Below are 22875 nucleotides of genomic sequence, written 5' to 3'. Positions count from 1 at the left end.
TGAACATTCCTAATCTCAAGATCTGAAATCTGAAATGCTCCAAACTCCAAATGGTTTAAAGTACCAACATGCTGTTGAAAAGTTTTTGGAGTTTGGCCCACTTGAGACTTCAGAGTTGTGGTCTGGAATACTTAGCTTGCACTTGCTCTGTGATTCACTTGAGTTTTTATGTTACTCTGTACTCTGATCTGTGCTTGCCTTTCACCCACTTTTTCTCTCTCTAAACAGATAAGTAATTTAAAGAAAATTTTAAAAGGAATCTTGGATTACAATCATGAGGTAAGATCTTTTTTCTCATTCTACTTGGAAATACTTTTTTTTTATTTTTTTATTATGTATAGTGTTCTGCCTCCATGTATGCCTGCATGTCAGAAGAGGGCACCAGATCTCATTGTAGATGGTTGTGAGACATCATGTGGTTTCTGGGAATTGAACTCAGGACCTCTGGAAAAGCAGCCAGTGTTCTTAACCTCTGAGCCATCTCTCCAGCCCCTCTACTTGGAAATATTACAGTGGTTTAAATTTTTCATAGTTTCAAGCTTAAGAAAAAAACATGTCAACATTAATAGTTTCTCTCTCCCCTTTTGCAGCTTTGAGGATGCTGGTTCAAATAACCAGTTATCTCTTAGGTGGTAAACATATCAATAGTTTTCATTGCTAGGAGTAGCTTGTACGTGGTTAGTAAAATATGTTAAATTTTGTTTTATGCTGCACCATCTTTTCTTCCTGTACTTGTCAAGGTAGTTTAGAGCTCATTTGGAGCATTGTGATTGGCCCTGCTACTTGTCTTTTATTCAGCAGCTACCTCCTGAACTCTAGTTGATCTCACCTCATCCTTCAGATATATCAGAACATAGGCATTGCTGGGGAGATACTCACACAGCGGAACTAATTCATTTCATTATCACAGATGTCAATAGGACATAACATTCCCCAGAAATATGTATTATTTTCTTGGCATTTTTTTCCCTGCAAGCAAGATACCCATATTTATGTCTCTAGTATCTATCTTCTCCATCTTAGTGAGGGACTTTATCACAGTGGTTCTCAGCTTGTGAGTCTCGACTCCAGAGGAGTCACATATCAGATAATCCTGCATTACATTACATTACAGTTCATAACAAAATTACAGACAGATATGAAGTAGCAATTAAATAATTTTATGGTTGGGGGTCGTCACCACGATATGAGGAACTGTATGTAAGGGTCACAGCATCAAGAAGGCTGAGAATCACCATTCCATCACATCCAGCCTAGAATGCAAGTCTCAAACTTTGGTATCATTCTGTAGTCCTTTCCATGGGTTTTCAGAAAGGCTTACTCTGTAATACAGGTTGTCCAGAAACTCATTTATACCCCAGCGTTACTAAAATTCCTTCCAGGGAGAGACGTAAGCAACATCTACCCCTTTTCTTAAAGTCCCAATGACAAACGGAGACACAATTCCACCAAAGTTCACTCTTTAGAAACCAATGGGTTGCCGGGCGATGGTGGCGCACGCCTTTAATCCCAGCACTCGGGAGGCAGAGGCAGGTGGATCTCTGTGAGTTCGAGACCAGCCTGGTCTACAGAGCTAGTTCCAGGATTGGCTCCAAAGCCACAGAGAAACCCTGTCTCGAAAAACCAAAAAAAAAAAAAAAAAGAAAAAGAAAAGAAAAAAGAAACCAATGGGTTTATTGTGCTTCCTTACAGAGAACATAGGTAAAGGATTACTAAAGGGATGTGGGTGCTTCTCTTCCTGCTGCTAAAAAATGCCACACCTGAAAATCCTTTACCCAGCAGGGAGGGGGCTTTGCCATAGCCACATAGATAAATACAGTCTTCCTTGCCCTATATATACTACCCCTCTCTGACGTCATGTGCAGTTAAGGTAGAGTTGCATACAGTAGGTGGTAGGAAATAGCTGGCTACTCAGGTGAGACTCTTTTGCCTTCTCATGCCCTTATTCCGGGGTCTCAGTCATCAACAAGCTCAGCTGGATGATCTTTTCTGCATGAAGGTGCAGCTGGATGCTCTTGGCTCAGGGGACACTCCCTCACTTCACCCAGGCTAGCCTCCAACGCATGGACAGTTATCCTGCCCCCCTTCTCTTATGCTGGTATACTAGGTATGAGCCACCATGTCCTGCCTGATGACTTGTTTGTTTTCAAGACAGAGTTTCACATAGGCCAGGCTAGCCTCAAGCTCAATATGTAGCTGAGGTTGACCTTGAACTTCTGATATTTCTGCCTCCATCTTCCGAGTACTGGGATGTCCTTTAATATCATCATCAGCGAAATCAATTAGACCTTCAAAATGGAGCTTTCTTCAGCTCTTCTGCGACCACACAGAATTAAGTTGTCCTTAGTTTGTCCTTAGACTGCTAAAATCCTAACTGGTGAGCAATTTTACTTTTCACTGTTGTGTAGTTCTGTCAAGTCAGGACGATTGTAAAAGGAGAAAAGCAGAGATTGCATTAATTTCCATTTTAAGTCTTCCATGTTTCTTTGGGTTGTTTGTGCTGTTCTGCTAGGCAGATGTGCTCACACTGGGCTATACCCTCAGCCCTCTGGTTTTTTATTTTGTTTTGTTTTTTGGATAAGAGGGTTTCGTTAATTTGTCCTCGGTTGCCTTGACCTTTAGCCCAGGCAGGCTTTGAACTTGATATACTTCTGCACCAGTCTCTCAAGCAGCTGGCATTGAAGGCCTGTAGCACCAGACTCAACTTGTGTGGTTCACTCTTACAGGATCAGTCTATAGTCTTGTCTTACGCAGATTTATTTCGTTGCCCATCCCTTTATAGAATTAGTTATGAAACAAGGTTGGGGCCAGACCTGACGCAGTCATTGTTCAATTCCAACCCCCTGCAATGCTATATTGTAGTGGACAGTTAATTTTGCAATCATCTCAAATAATTTAAAAATCAGCATTAATTTTCAAGAAAATTGTGATGTTTAAAATATATAAATGAGCCCTTGAACATCTTGAACAAGTGAGCAAAACACCATAACTGTTTGGGACTTTCTTGTTCATTGGCCAGAAGTTACCTGTAAGGATACTAAGAAGTAATATTTACTAGATCTTTGGGGATTATGAGAAGTAATCATTTTGCCCTAAGCACCATATTTGCTTATTTTGAAAATTAAAAATTATAATTTTCTCAAAAAAATACCACAGTGGAAAGGAAATAGAAAATTTAAGTCAGAAAAGATGATGGTGATATTTTAGGAACTATTTCTCTACATGTCACTGTAGTTTGATGCTGCACTCTGACCAGATGGGTGCTGCCATCAGTACTTCACAGTGAGAAACCCAGGCTCTGATACCTCCTCACTTTCTCTGTTTTTCTCACCCTCTTACCCCACCGTACTCCACAAAACCTTCCTTGGCAATGCTTTGGACTTTGAGTCTGCAGCATCATTCTATGTCCCAGTTAGCATGACCCAGCTATGCTTATTGTGCCCAGAGAGGAGGTAAGTCTCGTGTCCCTGCAGGTGACAGGCACCTTTGGAGCTTTCTTGGTGTGCTCTTATATATACCAGGTTATCTACCAAGTGCTAATGAGAAGGGCTGAGGTGTTGAGCATTGATGTTTGCTTTGCAGCGTTACTTCATGAGTCTCTACTGCATGATTCACTGCCAAGCTCCCCTTTTAGCCTCATCATTCAGTGTTATTTGTAATCATGTATTTTTCTAAGTTACTTTGTTTTATATGTCTTTTCCTTGCTTCATATATTTCATGAAGGTAGAATCCTTGTTTATCTTGAAAGTTTTGTAAAATATACATCTTTTGAAACAGTATTAAAATAAAAAACAGAATCTCCTGTAGATAGACTGGCCTCTACCTCTGTATGTAGCCAAGGATGACATTGAACTTCTCATCTTCCTGATTCTACCTCCTGAGGCAGAGCCACTCCAACCCTGACACAGTAACTTTATTTTCAGAATTTTTCTAAACTGTGTAGCTTCTCAGGAGGGTAAAGTAAAAGAATTTCTTAATCCTAGGGATTTGAAGCCAACCTGGGCAACTTAGTGACCCATGTCTCAAAAAAAGCAGAATAAAATAAAACTACTGAAGAGTTGTCCACCTCCATGTTATTTATAGGATGCAAAACTGAAAATTAGCCACATGTCTTGGAACAAGGAAATTTTGAAATATTTATTAGGCAAATAGTATTCAACCATAAAAATGTTTTATTAGGGCTGTATATACAATATGGTAGCAATTTTGTAGACATCTACATAAATGTACCTACAGAAACATTTATGAAGGTTCATAGTCTGACTCAAATCCTTTAGATGTTGTCCATTTTAAAATTCAGGGGTTTTTTTTCAGGACTAGAAAAGTAAAGTGTTACCTATATCCTCTATTTTGTGAATGCTCCCAGAGGGAGTGGAATATTGAGATTCCTGCAATAAAGCATAAGCGTTTTCATTCTTAATTAGAATCAACGAGAAAGTAAATAAGCTATGTTCTGTCTTTACCTCTCGTATTCAGTCTGGGAACTCCTCTTCCTCTTTTCTCACATTTTCTCCACGGACTCGTATGTTGCAGGGAGAGGTTCGTGAAAATGTGCTTTGATGCAAAGTGCATTTTGAGCATGGATTTTGCTTTATTATGCTTGGCCAACATTTAGCAAATCCTTAAAAACCGAATAATAATAATAATAAGTTTTAGTCTTAGGAAATTTTTCTACTTCTTTTTTTATTATTTTTATTCCATAGAACTCTCAGTGAACCTTTAAACTTCCTGGGCTGACCCTTTAATTACTCAAATTTCTTTGATTACTCAATCAAATTTTCTTTTTACTGCTTGTGTGTTTTATCTACTCCTGAGATAACTGCATACCTTTCTTGCTTAGCCATTGCAACATCCTATTATATTTTTTATTCCCATGAGCACATCTTTATTTTATTCATTTTCCAACCCTTCTGTTCATTTTCTTCCCAGTAAACATTTCCATTATATTTAAAAGATGCATATCCTTTTGAAATGGAGAAAAGCAGGGGAGGGGAGACCCTTAAATATAAGAGGCCTTTCTCACTGAGGTGACATTACTTAGGGGACTAGGGTCCCTCACCACTAAAGCTACCCCAGGTTAGTGGCTTCTTTGTCCTTTGTGTTGTGAACTCAAATATTAATTTCACAAACAACAGAAGATGAAGTTTTAGAAAGGTGTTTTATTATAGAAGATAGCTTAAGAGAAAGGAAGCAAGAAAGGGTTGCCACTGACAGTCCCTGTTTAGGAGTTAATCAGGCCTCATTGGGTTGAGGCTTGGGAGGTAAGCTTGTCAGGCCAGTTGTCCACACACAAGGTATTCATTAACACCTTCGCATCCTAGTGGCTAGACTGGAATTTTGGCACAGCTTCAAGGATCAGAGAAGCACCTGATCATGCTTAGCTTCCAGGCAGTGTGCTCATTAGGTTGCTATGTAAACCTAGAAGAATGATAACCAGAAACCAGAACACAAACCAGTGCCTCTGAACCTTTTTGGTGTTTCAGGCCTCTATTGAGGACAGAATTGTGATGGAACCAAGTACATCTCTGACTCAAGGACAAGAAACTGAGCTGCTGTTTTTGAGGTCTCCAGAACAGTTCCTTTTTCCTGTTTTTAATTACTGCTGGAGAGTGATTTACCTACGCAAGGGAGGAATTAAATTTAATTGAGTTGATGGTATATTTCTTTATAACTAAGGGTAACCTTGAACTTCTGTTCCTCTGCCCTTCTGATTGCTGGGGTTATACCCATGGACCACCATACCTAGTTTATGTGGTGCTAAGGATGGAAGTGGCTGCTCAACCAACAACTGCTCTACCTCCCAGGGGCTTTCACTGACAGGTTACCCGACAGAGATTCCCATTTCTTTGCATATGTTATTTCATTTGGGACCATATTCTCCATTAAAGGGATCTGCCATTCTCATTCCTGTTAAGAGTATCTTACTACAAACATTTTTAGAGACAAAATGAAGGTAGCAAAGGGGAATCTCACTGTTGGTAGTGTGAATTTTTCTTTAATACCAATGTTTTGGTTGTTTTTTAGTTTAGCCCACTCTGGTTATAATTCATTATAGATCAAACATCCAAGCTTTCTTAGAACAGAAGGAGGATCAATAGTATATGGATTTTTGTTCAGTGTACATACCACGTACCAGATTAGGGACTAAGTTGCCAGGATGCGTGATAGTTGTAATTTAGGTGTAGGAAATAAGAAGAGAAATTGGGAGTGAGGTTGGCAGAACAACTCTGGCCTTGACAGTGAATTTCTAGTGATAACAAATCTATTTCTATTCAACATTTTATTTGGTGCTATAAATATGAGTGTAATTATAATCTCTTTGTCTCCATTCAGATTTTAGGACAGCAGATTAATGATTTTACCCTTCCTGATGTGAACCTTATTGGGGAGCATTCTGATGCAGCAGAGCTCGGAAGGATGCTCCAGCTCATTCTCGGCTGTGCTGTGAATTGTGAACAGAAGCAAGGTAACTAATGAAAGTAATATATATTGATACTTTGTATGGCAAGCACCAGGATAAATGGCATCTTTCTATGCCTACCCATCTTCTACAGCTTTGCCTTCATGTTTAAATGAGTTCCAAAAGGTAGTCAATAATTTTGATTATGGTCATATTCCATCCCTTTCTCTAAGACTATATAACTATATATAACTGAATAGTTTTTATATTGTTGCTCTTTTTTACGTTGGCTGTGGAACCCGGTGACTTTGTTCATACTAAGTATGTACTTCACTATTGAACTATATCCCCAACTTCAATACATTGTTTTTAATGCATTTTAGCTACAAATGGTGATATTTATTTTATTGATAAAATATTAATTCAGTTTGCAAAATGATAACTTAGGAAATATTTCTGTGCTTCAGAATAAGATATAGTTGCATACTTACAGTTATGGAGAGATAGTGTGCAAATCTAACCTTTATTTCATATTCTTAGTAAATGAACATTTAATACCTACCTCACAAGATTATTAGGGGGTCTAAGTAACAAGACATGTAAATAATTCCAATATCTGGTACATAATAATGTTTCAAACAATGTTAATTTCATGGAAATGTGACTTTAATATTTTTTTAAAATACATATGCAGATGTAGATAGTTTTGAGACAGTAATTCCTTTTTACTTATATATTACAAGTTCTTGGGTTTTTTTTTGGTTTTTTGGTTTTTTTTTTTTTTTTTTTTTTTTGGTTTTTTGAGACAGGGTTTCTCTGTAGCTTTGGAACCTAGTTCTTGTAGATCAGGTTGGCTTCGAGCTCACAGAGATCCGCCTGCCTCTGCCTCCCAAGTGCTGGGATTAAAGGCATGCGCCACCACCGCCCAGCTCATATTACAAGTTTTTATAGCCACAATTTTATTTTTTTGGGTGTCTCACTATGTAGCCCTGGCTGGCCTGGAACTGGCTCTGTAAGCCATGTTGGCGTCATATCCACAGAGATCTGCCTGCCTCTGTATCCTGGCATTGTAGACATCTGCCACCATACCTGCCACAGCCACAATTTATTTTATTGAAAACCTTTTTCATACAATATATTCTGATCATGATTTCCTCTCTGCCAACTCCTCTCATACCTTTCCCGTCTCTTCCTTTTTCTCTCTCCTTAAAAGAATAAAAACACAAGATGATCAACCATAATGTATAGTCAAAAGATGAGTGAGAAAAAGTATTTTGTCCAATCAAACAAAGCAATAGGAGTAAGAAATACTCAAGTTATCTTTCAGTGCCTTACAAATTACAAAAAGTCTACAACAATACGTTGAGTTCATTTTGTAGTGGCCATATGGTGCTTGGCATAGAACCTATCATTCAGTGTGGTTTAATATACCCAGAAAATAGAAAACTAATTTTCTATTGCTAGCAAATTTTAAAAATGTCACTTATTAGGTGGCATTTATGGGATAAGTCATACTCAAGTCATAATTTACCATATATGGATGGTAAATTAGTAAAGCCACTAATTAGACTTAGAGAAGTTAGTAAGTTCTTAGTAAGTTAAATTCAGATTGCAGATATTGGAAAAAGTGAAGTGTTTTTATGTGTATAGCAACTCCAATTTGTGGCATTGTTAAAATTACTTGAAGACCACCTTTGATACATGGGTAATAATGTATATTTTTATTTTTAGAGTTTTTTTTTAATCCCTTTGGAAAATGTGACTTAATTTGTATGGGGATCACTTATTTAAAATACATTCAAATTTACTATATGTAAAGTAAAAGCATTACTTTTGCCTTTTGGGAGGTGTGTTTCCGTCGATATATGTGTTCTGCTGCATGCTCATGGTAGGTCTCTCTCATGGGTTTGCATGCAGAGGCCAGAGAAGGACATTGGATTTCATCTTCTATCATTTTCCACTTTATTCTTTATGACAGGGTGTCCTACAAACTTGAAGTTCTCTGTTTTGGCCAGGCTGGCTGGCTAGAGTTGCTAAACCCTGCCTGTCTGCTCTCAACTTTGGGGTCACTGGCATGCACCGCTGTCCCCATCTTTTATTTGGGCACTAGAGATTTTAACTTGGGTCCTAATGCTGACACAACACTCCTACTCACTGGGCCATCTTCCTAATATAGGTTTGATTTATGTCACAAATGCTTCTTGAACTGATATTATGGAAGAGGGCTATAGTACCAACCAAAAGAGACACAAAGCCTCAAGCATAGAGCTTGAGTGGAGGAAAAATAAATCATAGCGCAAGTTTTTACAGAGTAGCCATAAATGCTGTGAAGGAAGGCTATAACGAGTCTAGAAATGGGTTAGCTGAAGGACAGCTGGTTAAGAATAGCTCAAAGTAAGAAATACTTAAGTTATCTTTCAGTGCCTTAAAAATCCCACAGAACTATATTTGTATAGTCAATAAAGAATTTCGAGAAGTATTGCTGGAGAACAGGAGGCTGGGAGCTATTCAAAATGATAAACAGTATTTTGTAATTGTATTAAGTTTTTGTTTTGATTTGATTTTTGTTTTTTAGTTCAGAGCTTCTCTTTCCCATTCACTCTTTTCTCCTTCACACTTGATAACGCAATAACAAGTTTCTATTTACTTGTTTTTTATAACTTTTTTCATATTCTAGTAGTGAATAAGTTTAATAGTCAAGTATAGGCTTTAGGGCTTTCCCTTCACCTCACTAACCGACTCCCATTTTTAGAATTGCTTTACTTAAACTGGATTTCTTTTACAAAAATATTTTTAAGCGATGGCACATTGATAGCCCCCATCTAATCCAGATAGCCACTATTGGTGTGGGTTCACCAGCTGTGTTGTGTCCAGAAGACAGCACCTCACAGCACTCTTTCCTGTCCTCTAGTGCTTACTGTTCCTGGAGCCCTAGAGGGATGATACAGAGGTCTCATTTTAGGACTGAGCACTCTCAGCCACTTACCCAGTTGCGAGTCTCTGTATTAATCACTGAAAACAGAAGCTTTTCTGACCAAGAGTGAGAACAGCACTAATGTAGATGTATAATCGTAAATATTCAGATGACTGTATGACATCATTTTCATATAACAAAGTAACAGTAGTGAGATCACCCCATCCAGGGACTATAGCCTCCCCAGCCATGGACTTTTAACCAGAATTACATTACCAAATATGATTTCCTACTGTGGAGCAGGGCTAAAATTCAGATAAAAAATGGTGATTACTCTCATAACACTCTGGCCACTATTGCTCTAGTGATCACATCTTGTCTGGCAAGGTGATATTATTAGCAGAGTTCACAGCTGTTTAAAACAGCTCTGTAAAGCACGTTCCAGTATTATAAAAGTTAGACAGGAAGGAAGAAAGAAGGTTCCAGTTGAACAGGATTCTTAATCTCTCACCCAGATTTGCAGTATTCTTTGGGGTCAGGAATACAGTGGATAGCTAAGAATCATGTAAGTGAGCCTCTTAATTGTTAATCATTAATTGTCATTGTGAATGCATTGTGTAGGTAGATAGAGTAGTGTAGTGGCGTAAATGAATGCGGACAGATTGTAATAATATATACAGCTTTAATGGGGAAATAGACTTACAGAACCACAGGTTCCTGCGGAGAACAGGAAAGCAGAAGGGGCAGCTGGGAGCACGCCCGCAATCTTTATAAGTAAAAAATATCCTCAGGGGATCCTGCCCCGTGCTAATAAGGTGATTGGCTGGATCTCCCCTGTAGAGTAGGGGCTCTCAGAAGTGTGATTCAGTAATCGACTACCTACCTGTGGATGAGATGGTCTCTGCCTTTGTCCTTATCTCCAAAATCTCTTAGTTATGAAGACTGAATGAAACTGTGTCCACATTTGCTTTGTATTTAGCCATTGTTTTCAATTGGAAAATTTTAAAACAGTAGATGAGAGCTTGACTATATGTATTTGTTTGTCTTTTTTGACCTCTAATTGGGGCAAATAAAATAGTGGTAAATTTTAAGACAGATTAGTGGTAGAAGGCACACCGCAGGGGAGCACTGGGCTGAGCTCCCGAAGTCCAGCTGAAGAGTGGGAGGAGTGAGAATATTAGCAAAGAGGTCAGATCCCTGATGGGGCTGGAGCTAATGGGAGTTGCAGCTCCAGCCAGACAGAGAAGGAACCAGCACAGGTCCAAACTAGAGTGTGAGTGACAGTTGTATGGCTGGGGCAGACTGCAGGGCCACTGGCAGTGGCACCAGGATTTATCCATACTGCATGTACTGGCTTTTTGGGAACCTATTCTCTTTGGATGATTCCTTGCTCGGCTTAGATATAGTAGGGAGGGCCTTGGACCTTCCCCACAGCAATGTGCCTTATACCATCTCTGAGGAGTGGATGGAGGCTGGGGTGGAGGTAGGCAGAGGGAATAGGAGGATGGGAGGGAGTGGAAACTGCGATTAGTATATAAAATGAAAAAAGATAGTTTGTTTTCTTTAAAAAATAAAAGAAGAAATTATTAAAAAATAGTAGAAGGCACACTGATAATAACATCAACTGTGTGTTTTGTGTTTGTTAGGGGTTGGTAGGATTTTTCTTTAACATTTTTTTCTTTTTGGTTTTCTGAGACAGGGTTTCTCTGTGAAGCATCAGCTTTGGCTGTCCTAGAACTTGCTCTGTAGACCAGGCTGGCCTTGAACTCACAGAGATCCATATGCCTCTGCCTTCTGAGTGCTGGATTAAAGGCATGCCTGAGTTGTTTTTTTTTTTTTTTTTTTAACATTTATTTATGGGAAGCACAACCTGTGCTACGGAGTGCATGTGGAAGTCAGTGGGCATTTTGTGAAAGTCAGCTCGTTCTTTCCACTCTGGATCCTGGGGTCAAAGTGCAGTCCCCCAACATGCTTGGCAAGCACCTTTACTTATTGAGCCATCTCACCAGCCATGGTGTCTACTACTCTACTAAACAATAGTAGACTAAACAGTCTGCTACTCTACTAAACAATAACAGAACAAAAAATGCCTTTTATAGATTAGAAGGTTAGGACTTATAAATATACAGAATTTGCCAAATTTCTTAATTGTAATGAATGGGCTAGATATAGGGTGGGAAAACATATTTCTTCAGCCTTTAAGCCTTCAATTCTTTGTATTAAATCATACTAAAAAATCTTGGAACAGATAAAATTGAGGGTAAGCCTCCTTACATTGTATGCCTCATTCTCTAGCAATGCCTCATGGGTATGTACCAAATAATCATACATAATTATATTTTTAACTTTAAGGTTTAAAGTAGTGCATATTAATTTAGCTGTCATCACCATCTTATCATTTAGTACTTTACGGTGTTCGCGGGGAAGGGCCTTGACGTGGCAACACCGCTTCTTAACTAACGCTTCCCCTCTCATACCTACTAATGTCCTGACCTCTTTTTACTGTTGCTCACCTCATTACCAGTAGTTGCCATTAAGCCTGCCTTCCCCATACCAGTGCCATGGTGTCTTCTCTTCCATGCTCATTCATAGTCTTTGATATTGAGGACCTGACAATCATCCTAGACTTGCTAGTTCTTGTGTTTGATGTCATGTATCACAGTGGTGTTGTTAAAATACTTAAAGCAAAAACCAGGTTATCTGCTGGGGAGAGGCTTATGTTCAGCATTCCAGTAGATAGGTCTAATGGTAATGTCGTACATTTCATACGTAAGAACCTCTGTACTATAACTTTAGGGTGCCTGTCATGTCCATTGATGTAATACTTCTGTCATCCATTTTTGGATCTGGAAATAATGAGAACTATTAACAGGGCTGTGTCAGAGGAAAAAGTTATTACTTCTAGAGTGACTTTACCGAGACCCTCCTGGTTTGGGCCTGGATGAAATTGAGAATAATGTGGTTCTTCTTTTCATATAAAGATGCAGGATAGTAGTTTAAAGCCCAGGAGCATATAGTAGCTCAATTACGGGTTCAGTGTCTGTCTTAAATTTGTTATAGTTATTTCTTTCTATAGTAAACAAACTTGAGAATTTATATAACTTAGTGCTTTGATGTCACAGAAGACCAGAGTATTTTTACATTGTCACAAAGGATAATCAAAACGTCAACCTTCAGAGTGTAGAAAAGGTGATGTGGTCCTTTTTTGCCCTGACTTTGGGCCTGACTTACTCTGATGTGTACTCATGCCGAAGCTCTGTTCCCCGACCTTTGCCTACAGCATCAGCTTTGCAGGAAAAGGTGAGAGGAGCCAAGTGAGACCATAGATCCCCATAATCCAAGTGCTCTGAGAGATAAGGCAGGAAGATCACAAGTTCAAAGCTAACCTAGGATTCAAAGTGAGTGGAGGGCAGCTACAAGACCCAGTCTCAACCAAATGAACACATGTGAAGCAAGAACAGAATGTCTTTTGGGAAACAGCTAGTGCTGTTCAGTGTTCAGACTTTGCTCACCTGTGGCACACATTTGGGGCAGAGTAGCCATGAACACGGGATTCTGAGGAAGAATCCAAACACAGAAAACTGCTTGCAAGGGTTTATAGAGTATTAAACTTCAAGTCTTGACCATCTTTTAACTTGAACAGTGACATTCCAGGTTATTCTTGTTTTCAGAGTACATTCAAGCCATTATGATGATGGAGGAGTCTGTTCAGCATGTTGTCATGACAGCCATTCAAGAGGTACGTTGATGAGAGCTCTGCACTCATTCGTGACGAATTAAAGGAGAAAAGAAGAGCTCAGGCAAGAGAGATAATGGTTTTAAAAAATAATTCTATTTTTGTTGGGCAGTGGTGGTGCACAACTTTAATCCCAGCACTTGGAAGGCAGAAGCAGATGGATCTCTGTGAGTTCGAGCCTAGCCTGGTCTACAGATTGAGTTCCAGAATAGACAGGATTGTTAAAAAGAGAAGCCCTGTTTTGAAAAAACAAAACAAATCTCTTTTTATTATGTATAACCTGTATTCTAATTAAGTTTTAAGTACATTGTGTCTTTTGTGTGGATATTGAATTTATTCATTTAGCAAACAGTTCAAACCTTATGTTCACTAGAGACTGAGGCAGCTACTAAGAATACTAAGATATGCTCTCTGATAGTGTGTCTCCCTCTCAGAGTCTCAGAGAGAAAACGGTCACAAAGAATTCATATTGTTTTAAAAGTACCGTGGAGTGGGGGAAGAATATAGAACAGGGAACAGCTTTGGGGGGACATTAAATAAGGCCACTCAGAGGAGTGAGACTGGACTTGGAAGGATGAGGTGCAGTAAGAAGAGAGATGAGTCCAACAAGCAAACGGAAAGCAAGACCTGCTGGCCGTGCTGGTCTGGTGAAAGTCTGTCATTTTAGCACTCAGGAGGGAGAAATCAAGGGCCTGCCAATTCAAGGTCAGCCTAAGTGAGACCCTGCAGAGAGGGGAGAAAGTCCAGGGAAAGGAAAAAGACCTACATGATGTAGCAGCAGCAGTGTGCTATATTTTCTGGAATCTAGCTACTTAGTCATAAAGGTTAGCAATATTCAAGAGAGTGGCATGTTGTGAATCTGTTTATCCAGTAGGTTAGATGTGTTCAATGCATTTTAACTTAGGAAACTAGGTATTGGGATCTGAAAGAGCCCATTGTGATCTGAAAGAGCCTCAGTATCCAGAAATGGAATTATGGGATTGCTTTCCTGGTAAGTATAAGTAGTACTTTGTATTTACTGTGTTTGTTTGCTTGTTTTATATTTCCATAGTGACTGGTAATAATGAGCATCCTTTTATGCCTTTGTTGGCCATTGCTGTTCTATGTTTTAGAGAAGTATCACTTGAAGTTTAGTAATTCGGGGGCCTGGGGTAGCAGATGGTACTAGAGATCAAACCCAGGTCCTCAAGTATGCTCTACTAGGGAGCTATGTCTCAGCCCAAGAATAGCTATTCAAGGAGTCTTTTTTACTAATTAGATGTTGATAGGAAGTGCACACAAGGAAAAGAGATCAAGGTTAAGGGTTTTGGGTTTTGTTTTTTGTTCTTTTATGAGACAGGGTTTCTTTGTGTAGCACTGGCTGTCCTAGAACTCACTCTGTAGACCAGGCTAGCCTCAAACTCAGAGATCTTCCTACCTCTTTCATGTGTTGGGATTAAAGGTGTGCACCATCACCACCTGACTGAAGATTTTATAAGCAAGAAGACTGGTAATACATTGAACAGGGCTTTGGGGGAGCTTGTAAGAGACTACATGAAGAGCCTAGGTAGCCATAGTGGCTTTGGATAGGAAGAATTTCCTATGGTGAAGACAAAGGGGAAGAAGTGCTACTGGTTTTGTAGATTGGGCCATAGAAAAAAATCTCACCTGGGAGTGGGATTTTATGGAATCAAGGAGTTAAGCAGGATGAGAATTAGAAAAGGATTGAAAGGGGGCTGAAGAGATGGCTACATGGTTAAGAGCACTGACTGCTCTTCTGCAAGACCTGGGTTTGATTCCTAGCAGTCCTGTGATGGCTCAAAACTGTCTGAAACTGTAGTCCTAGGGGGATCCAACTGCCTTCTTCTGGCCTCCATAAGTAACAGGAATGCATGTGATGCACAGACAAACACTCATGTATATCACGTAGTCTTTCATTTTTTAAATAAACAAAATAATTCTTTTAAAAAAAAAAAAAGAAGAAGAAGAAGCTCAAGTCATTCTCAGCTACATGGGGAATTCAAAGCCAGTCTGGTTCATAAGAAACCATGTCTTAATGTTTGGCTTATCAAACATAGAATAAACAGAATAAGATATATTTCATGTATTTATTAATACAAACCACCACATGGAAAATTCCAATTGGTAAGGCTTTTCTGAGTGTAGGCTCTACCTTAACAAAATAAATGAATAATGTTCATTAAAAAAAAAAAAAGAAAGAAACCATGTCTTAACAAGAAGAGGAGGAAACAAGCACATTCATAAAAGCTAGAGCTTTGGAGTCCTAATGTAAGGGGAGAAAGTCCCCAAAGAAGATGTTAGCAAAAGAAAGAGAATTAAACTGTAGACTATAAAGTCTAAGAATAATAAGCAAGAAAGCTGGCAATAGTAAAGCAAGATCGCACTGGGAGCTCAGTGAAACTGAGGAGTGGGTCTGCATAAAATCAGATAAAATGCCTCTGAGATGAGAGAAGGTGCATTTAGAACGGATGTCTAGCTTTTCCTAGAGCAGTAGCTGCTGTGTTGTGATAAGGATGAAGACAGGAGAAGAAGAAGAGAAAACTATATGTCTCCTTCTCCCCACCTTTGTGTTAGATATATTCTCTCTGAACACTGTACAGATTTTATATATTGCTATATAATTATCCTTTGATGGTTTTATACATGAATACATTTTGATCCTTTGACACCCCGTACCCCGATTACACTCTCTGATTCTTCTCTCACTGAACCCTTTCCCAGCAAATCCCTTTCCTGTTTTCATAACTTTGGGGGTTTTGTTGCTGCAGCTGTTTTGTGACCCACTGTTAATTAGGATTGCTTGCAGGAGTGCAGGTGGAGCATGGCCAGCGTAACAGTGGGCACACCACAGGAGAACATGACCCCCCCCCTTTCCACACTGATTATTTAGAATGAAAGAAGTACTTGGTGTCACTCTTATTATTGAAAAGTCCCTGTTTTTAAATGTCTAGCCATGCTCCTAACACAGAGTTAAGAATAAGTTATGCTTGATTCTTACAACTAGAGCTCCCAGAGAAAATGAGCACCAGATTTCACATGTTTAATTTTAAGTGTAGACATCACTTAGAGTGAAAAACAGAAAAATTAATTACAGAAAACAGTTGCTTGCTTATGTGCTTTAATTTTTTATTGCTTTAGTAGTTTCTGGGTGCTCATTTTGTTGTATTGCCAAGAATGTCTTTTGCCTCATAATGGTTTAAATCTTAATTTCAGCTAATGAGTAAAGAGTCTCCTGTCTCTGCTGGAAATGATGCCTATGCTGATCTGGATCGCCAGGTATATAATTGTCTTTATTTATGAAACAGTTGAGGCAGGTGAATTTCAAGTATTAGTGAGAAGAACGCAGCTGAAATTGCTTAGGGAATACATTGATAAAATACTTCATATTTTGCCTAAATTTAAGAACTTAAGCTAATTGATATTATGCATTATAATTAAGCTTAGACTTTGTAGTAAAAGTAGTACTGCATGAACCAGTGAGGTGGCTCAGCAGGGAAGGACACTTGCTGGCAAGTATGATGAACTAAGTTCTTTCCCCAGGAACCAGTTGGTAAAAGGAGAGGACACAATACGTTATTGTCCTGACTTTGGTATGCACACTCTGGTGAGCATGTGTGTACACACATGCACACACCCAGAGAAATGAATTAATGTGGTACAGAAAAAATATGGTGGTATTGCATAGCCCACTTTAAAACAAATTTAATTTGTGATAGTCCCTCTTTTCTAGTCATTATTTTCTTTTTATATTATTCTTATTCTTCCACATAGACCAGGCTGGCCTCAAACTCACAGAGATCAACCTGTCTCTGACTCCTAAGTGTTGGGATTAAAGGAGTGTGCTGCCACACTTGGCTAGGTACAACTGTATTTGAAAAGAACTTTGCTATGTATTTTTAAGCATGAAATGCTGTTATAGTCAATTTTTAGTTTACAGTATTCTGCATGAGCAGAACTTTGTATCTTTTACTTTCTCTTATTTTTGGCTCAGGGTTTCTCAGTGTTATATAAGAAAGTCTTTGGATATGATATAATTTTAACCTAAGTTAAAATTTGCCTTTCTATTTGTGGTATTGTTTCTTTGCTATTGTGGGTACATTTTTGGGTATCTTTATTAGACAGAGGTTTATATATATGAAATAAAGACACAAAATTTTATTTTAATCAGTGTTTTTATAATTTGCTAACTTAGAATTTATTATAATAAGGGAATATACGTGGAAATGTTTGATGTTAAGAATCAGAATAATCCAGGTGTAATGGCATACTTACCAATCCCTGCACTCATGAGGCCAAACTCTGAGTTTGAGGCCATTCTTTCTGTTATGTGTAGGGAATTTCAGGCAGTCTGAGCTATATAGTGAGATCTTGTCTTAGCAAAACCCAAAAACAAAAGAAAAATAAGTGACTTATTTTCCATCTTTACCAAGAGGTTCTTGATTTTCCTACACTACCTCCCAAGAAATAAAAATGTTTTAATTCTGTGTTACACCTATGTAACTTTACTTTAAAGTGAAATTTTGTTTGTTTCTAACTAGTTGAAGAAAACTACAGAGGAACTAAACGAAGCTTTGTCAGCAAAGGAAGAAATTGCTCAAAGGTGCCATGAATTGGATATGCAGGTGAGAAGTTCTGTGTGTGCACCACACATACTACCAAATGTGCTGGGGACTGTCACATGGTCAGCTTCACTGCAGTATAACCTATAAGACAAAAAAGAAAAACAAGCAAGTAGGGTTCTGATTTAGAAGAGTATGCTGTATAAAGATGTTACCGGTCTTTTCTGGAATTTAATTAAACTCATTATAACTGAATGTTAAATTCCAGAAGAAATAAAGAAAAGTGCTTGACTCTTCATATTGTGCCAGTGAACTCGCTTTCACACTTTCCGTATGGGTGGGAGTCTTTCTGTTTGTGTGTGTTGCAGGGCACTGGGGTATTTTACCTGTGCCTGAGAAGGTAGAGGGAAATGTTGAATGTCTTGCTGTTCTGCTGTCTTACTGCCCACCATATTCACTTGAGACAGGGTCTCTCCACAAACTTGACTCTCACAGTTTTGCTAGGCTGGCTGGGCAGCAAGCTCCAGGATCTACCTGTCACAGTCCCTCATGGGACTGTAAGCATGCGTGGCAGCATCTGGCTTTTCTGTGGGTCCAGAGGATCGATGTCGTCCAAAGTATTTGAAATGTTTGTATTCTTTGTGTAGCACTGGCTATCCTGGAACACACTCTGTAGACCAGGCTGGACTTGTAGTTTGTATTCTTACCACAAGTATCTGAGACTTTATTTTCATCTTTGCCAACAGTTGGTTCAGTCTTTTTTAAATTTTATCCATCGTCATGAGAGTTGAATTGATATTTTGTGACTTCAATTTGCATTTACTTGGCGACTATTGATGATTATCTTTCTGTGTGCTTATTTACCATCTGTATATCATTGGTGAAGTAAAGCCAGGTATGATGGCTTAGACCTGTAATCCCAGCCGCTTGGGAGGCTGATGCAGGGGGATCACTTGAGTCCAAGAATTGGAAGTACCTGAACAATGTAGCAAGATTCTATCTCAAAATAAATAGAAATTAACTTTGAAAAATTTTACTCTTATATATTACTTTGTATGAATAACATTCAAAATAATGTAGATGTTTACAATAGAGATTAATTGTCCAAGTGAGGTAGCACTCAGCAGACAGATCTACAACAGACAGAGGCCAGCCTGGTCTGCATAGTGAGTTCTAGATCCGTAAGGGCTATCTCAAAAATAAATAATCAGACAGATGCTTTAATTCATAATGGTAATTCACAAGAGTCTGAGTTGAATAACCATTGTTCTAATTCCAACAGGTTGCAGCACTGCAGGAGGAGAAAAGTAGTTTATTGGCAGAAAATCAGATATTAATGGAACGACTCAATCAATCAGATTCTATAGAAGATCCCAACAGTCCAGCAGGAAGAAGACATTTGCAACTTCAGACTCAGTTAGAGCAGCTGCAAGAGGAAACATTCCGGTAAAAGACCACTCATTACAACCTATTTTTTAAATTTTAAACAGTCTTTTAAAGCTAATAGAGGGAGCCAGGATATTTTGTTTGTACTCTAACAGATAAAATGTGTCTGAAGATCAGAGTGCTTAAGCCACTAGTTAGCCATAGAGGCCAGACAGCGGTCACACCTTTAATCCCAGCACAGAGACTGAGGCAAAGGACCTCAGTGAGTTCAAGGCCACCTTGGGCTACTCTAGATTGATCCAGTTGCAAAGAGAAACAGAACCAGGTGGTGGTTGCTTACACCTTTAATCCCAGTACATGTGAGTCACATGACAGATGTGACGTGGGTGGTCGTGACTGCAGAGGAGAAAGACGAGTCAAGAAGAGTGTCCACATGCTTTGTCTTCTTCTAAGTAGAATTACGAGGCACTGAATAGTGTTTATCTTGTTTTGGTTACAGACTAGAAGCAGCAAAAGATGATTACCGGATACGCTGTGAAGAGTTAGAAAAGGAAATCTCTGAGCTTCGGCAGCAGAATGATGAGCTAACCACCTTGGCAGATGAAGCTCAGTCTCTAAAGGATGAAATAGACGTTCTCAGGTAAACGGTTTCCCTTCAGGAATATCAGATCCACTGCCATCCAGAAGAGCTCCATTGCAGATGTTACCAACTCTGGCATCTGTGAGCACACATGTATTTAAAGTTTCGGTGAATAGCTAAGAGGCTCTATTAACACTTGAGTTGAGGACAAATATCAGGTAAATGCTATGTACTTGTGGCCATCACTTCACTTACCCAGCACTAACTTTTACTTCTTGCTACTCTTCTTTGATTCTGAGCCCTCCAGGCCCTTAGTCTTTGTCTTAAATACTGTCAAGTATTCTCTTGTCAAGTACCTCACTGTTCGCCATTCTATTTCTTTCACAGCCTCATCCTCTTTGGGATCCCTTTTTGTTTTTAGAATACTGACATGTACAGAGAAAATTACCTAGTGTAGTCCTATTACGTATTAGGGATCTTTTTCTCTTACCCCTGGTCCACCCCTCATAGTATATAGCCCTGTCTCCCTCTTCTCTCATAGTTGTTAAATGTTTTTATGACGCTTTCCCATTTGTCTGCTGCCCACCACACCCCATCGCTAGATGGCTTGAGTCCTGTCACCAAGAGGAAAGCACCTGCACATAGTTGACTCTCCGGGCCTCCTTGCAGTCACACCCAAAGACTACATATGTTAAATTTACAGTCTCCTCAAGCCCCTAAAATTTGCCATTCTCTATCTCCATTTCTCTACTGAAATCTTAACTGGGGTTCATTGGTAGTATAGTAATTGCCAAATCATTTGAACATTCCACAATTTATTTTACTTTTCTGCTAAGTGTGATTTTGCTGGTTACCCTCCTGATGACTTTATTTACATTTTAGACATTCTTAGTGACATATTTTTCATAATTTAGGTTATAATTGTTTTTCTTAAAATAAAAAAAAACCTAGATTCACTTTAGATTTTATGATTTAATACATGTTAAGTCCTGATATTGTCTCCTGTTTTAACTTTGTCTGAAACAGCTTTATAGCTGTGGACTATTTCTGACGAATTTCCCGTCTCCTTTCAGACACTCTTCTGATAAAGTATCCAAACTAGAAGGTCAAGTCGAATCTTATAAGAAGAAGCTGGAAGACCTTGGGGATTTGAGGCGGCAGGTTAAACTCTTAGAAGAAAAGAATACTATATACATGCAGAACACTGTCAGTCTGGAGGAAGAATTAAGAAAGGCTAATGCAGCCCGAGGTCAGCTTGAGACATACAAGAGGCAGGTAAGAGAACACAAGCGGAATTCTTCTGGGCCACTCCACAACACACAGCTTTTGAAAACTTTGTCACTTCTAGGGTTTTTGACCAAAATCAAGTGAAAGCCAAGTTTTATTTTTGTGATTTATCTTAGTCACTGTGAAGAGACACTATTACCAGGCAACTCCTCAAAAAAAAAAAGCATTTAATTAGGGGCTTGCAGTTCCTGAGGTTTAGCCCATTATCATCGTGGTGGGGAGCATGGTGGCACACAGGCAGACATGGTGCTGGAGAAGTAGCTGAGAGTTTTGCATCCTGATCTGCAGGCAGCGGGAACAGATAGGGAGCCACTGGGCCTGGCTTGAGCTTCTGAAACCCCACAGCCTACCCTACCCCACTCCCACCCCTGGTGACACACTTTCTCTAACAAGTCCACACCTACTCCTACAAGGCCACCTGCTAATTCCTTCTAATCTTTCAAGAATTCCACTCCTGGTGACTAAGCATTCAAATGTGTGAGCTGGTAGAGGTCATTCTTACTTAGCCACCGCATGATTCTTAACTGTTTTTATATTTATTTTCTTTTTATTACACTTTATTTATTTGATTGCCGAGGACATAGGTGTGACTTAACATACATATGGAGGTCCTAGGACAACCTGCAGGAATCTGCTCTCTCCTTTCACCATGTGGGTTCTGAGTAACGAACTCAGATCATCAGACTATTGAGCAAAAGCCTTAAACCCGTACATCATGAGTGGTTTCCAAATTTCCTTGGTTGATATATTTTCTTCTCAGTGCTCTATTATAAAAGTTTCAATTATATGGCAAACTTAAGGAACTTCCTGAAATACTGAATTTTAATATGGATTGAAATTACTCAAAAGTATAGCCAAAAAAATACTTGTTCTTAAAACATATCCAATATGAAATGAGCAGCAATATATCTAGAGGAGAAAGTAGAAAGAAATGTAGAATATTATTTGAAGGGAAAAACACTTAACATTTTTGGAACTAATAAAGCATATCTAATTTAGAATTAAGAGAAAATATATATCTAGAAATATTATAACAAACTGCATAGAATACCAATTCTCTGTGCCTATTCACAATCATATTATTAATACTTTTTTTAATGATATTTTTCTTTCTGCAAGTTCTCTGTGTGTGGTTGCTCTGGTCATGGTCTTGTTATGCCCAAATCTGTGGGTCCCCACAAAAGCAAACAAAGGAGACCAAGTCCCATATGTAAAAGCAAAGAGCCTTTATTTTAATCAAGTTTGCAAACTCGGTCTCTCCGCAAGACCAACATATTGGAATATCTGGAGAGCCCCGAGCTCAATTAGAATTGGGTTTTTATAGTAGTAAAGGTGGGGGTGAGGAGTCTCTGAGTTTCAGGACCCCTGATTGGCTGACATCTGTCTAGGGGTGTCCTGGTGAAGTGCTGGCAGGTGTTTCTATCTACAGTGCTTGGAATGCCAGGAATTTCCTTTGAATGGTCAGCTCTTAGGTGGATAATCTGGGCCTGCCAGGCATTGTCTCAGGGTAAACTATTGAGACTCCAAACTCTGTTTAAATTCATGGATGGCCAGAGTCCCAGGTGATGATGGTTGAAGGAAGTAAAGAACTTCCTTTCTGCCCAGACTTAGATTATCATGGCTGGTCCTCAGTCTCATGTTCATAAAATGTGTACTTCTTCCTCTGCGTCTCCTGTCTAAAGAAGAACCCCAGGACCATGTGTGTGCTGGGCAAGCGTTCTCCTACTGAACAATATCCTTCACCTCCCGTATTTTTGAGACAGGGTCTGCCTGTGTACCTTAACTAGACTTGCCCTGCCGCACAGCCTGTGCCAAGGCCTGATGAGTGCTGGGATCCCAGACATCCACTCTTGTGGATGTCTAGTGGATGTGTTATATTTGACAGTTTCAACCTGAAATCTTTGATGAACTTATAAAATTGTAATTGTTGGTAATAGACCTTGATTAATTGCAGCTTTTTCTCATTATCTGCATAATTTCAGTCTTGCTTTTTCATTAGTTCTTTGAGGAATT

At 39.0% G+C, this 22875-nt stretch overlaps 1 protein-coding gene across 2 annotated transcripts in view; it reads left to right on the top strand.

Annotated features, from left to right (window-relative positions):
* Positions 1-22875, top strand: part of Hook3 (hook microtubule tethering protein 3) — an 83715-nt gene that overhangs the window by 25831 nt on the left and 35009 nt on the right. For both annotated transcript variants that reach the window (XR_012911847.1, XM_075986435.1), the window contains exons 4-11: positions 229-279; positions 6334-6466; positions 12986-13053; positions 16264-16326; positions 17589-17672; positions 18892-19055; positions 19495-19635; positions 20649-20850. Coding sequence is in view for 1 of the 2 variants with exons in the window: in XM_075986435.1 (XP_075842550.1) it covers positions 229-279; positions 6334-6466; positions 12986-13053; positions 16264-16326; positions 17589-17672; positions 18892-19055; positions 19495-19635; positions 20649-20850 (906 nt within the window). In the remaining variant the exon portion in view is untranslated. The remainder of the gene's footprint in view (positions 1-228; positions 280-6333; positions 6467-12985; positions 13054-16263; positions 16327-17588; positions 17673-18891; positions 19056-19494; positions 19636-20648; positions 20851-22875) is intronic.

Source organism: Microtus pennsylvanicus, chromosome 9 (genome assembly GCF_037038515.1).
Source record: "Microtus pennsylvanicus isolate mMicPen1 chromosome 9, mMicPen1.hap1, whole genome shotgun sequence".
Lineage (NCBI taxonomy): Eukaryota > Metazoa > Chordata > Mammalia > Rodentia > Cricetidae > Microtus > Microtus pennsylvanicus.
This window is presented reverse-complemented; position numbering and strand designations above follow the sequence as displayed.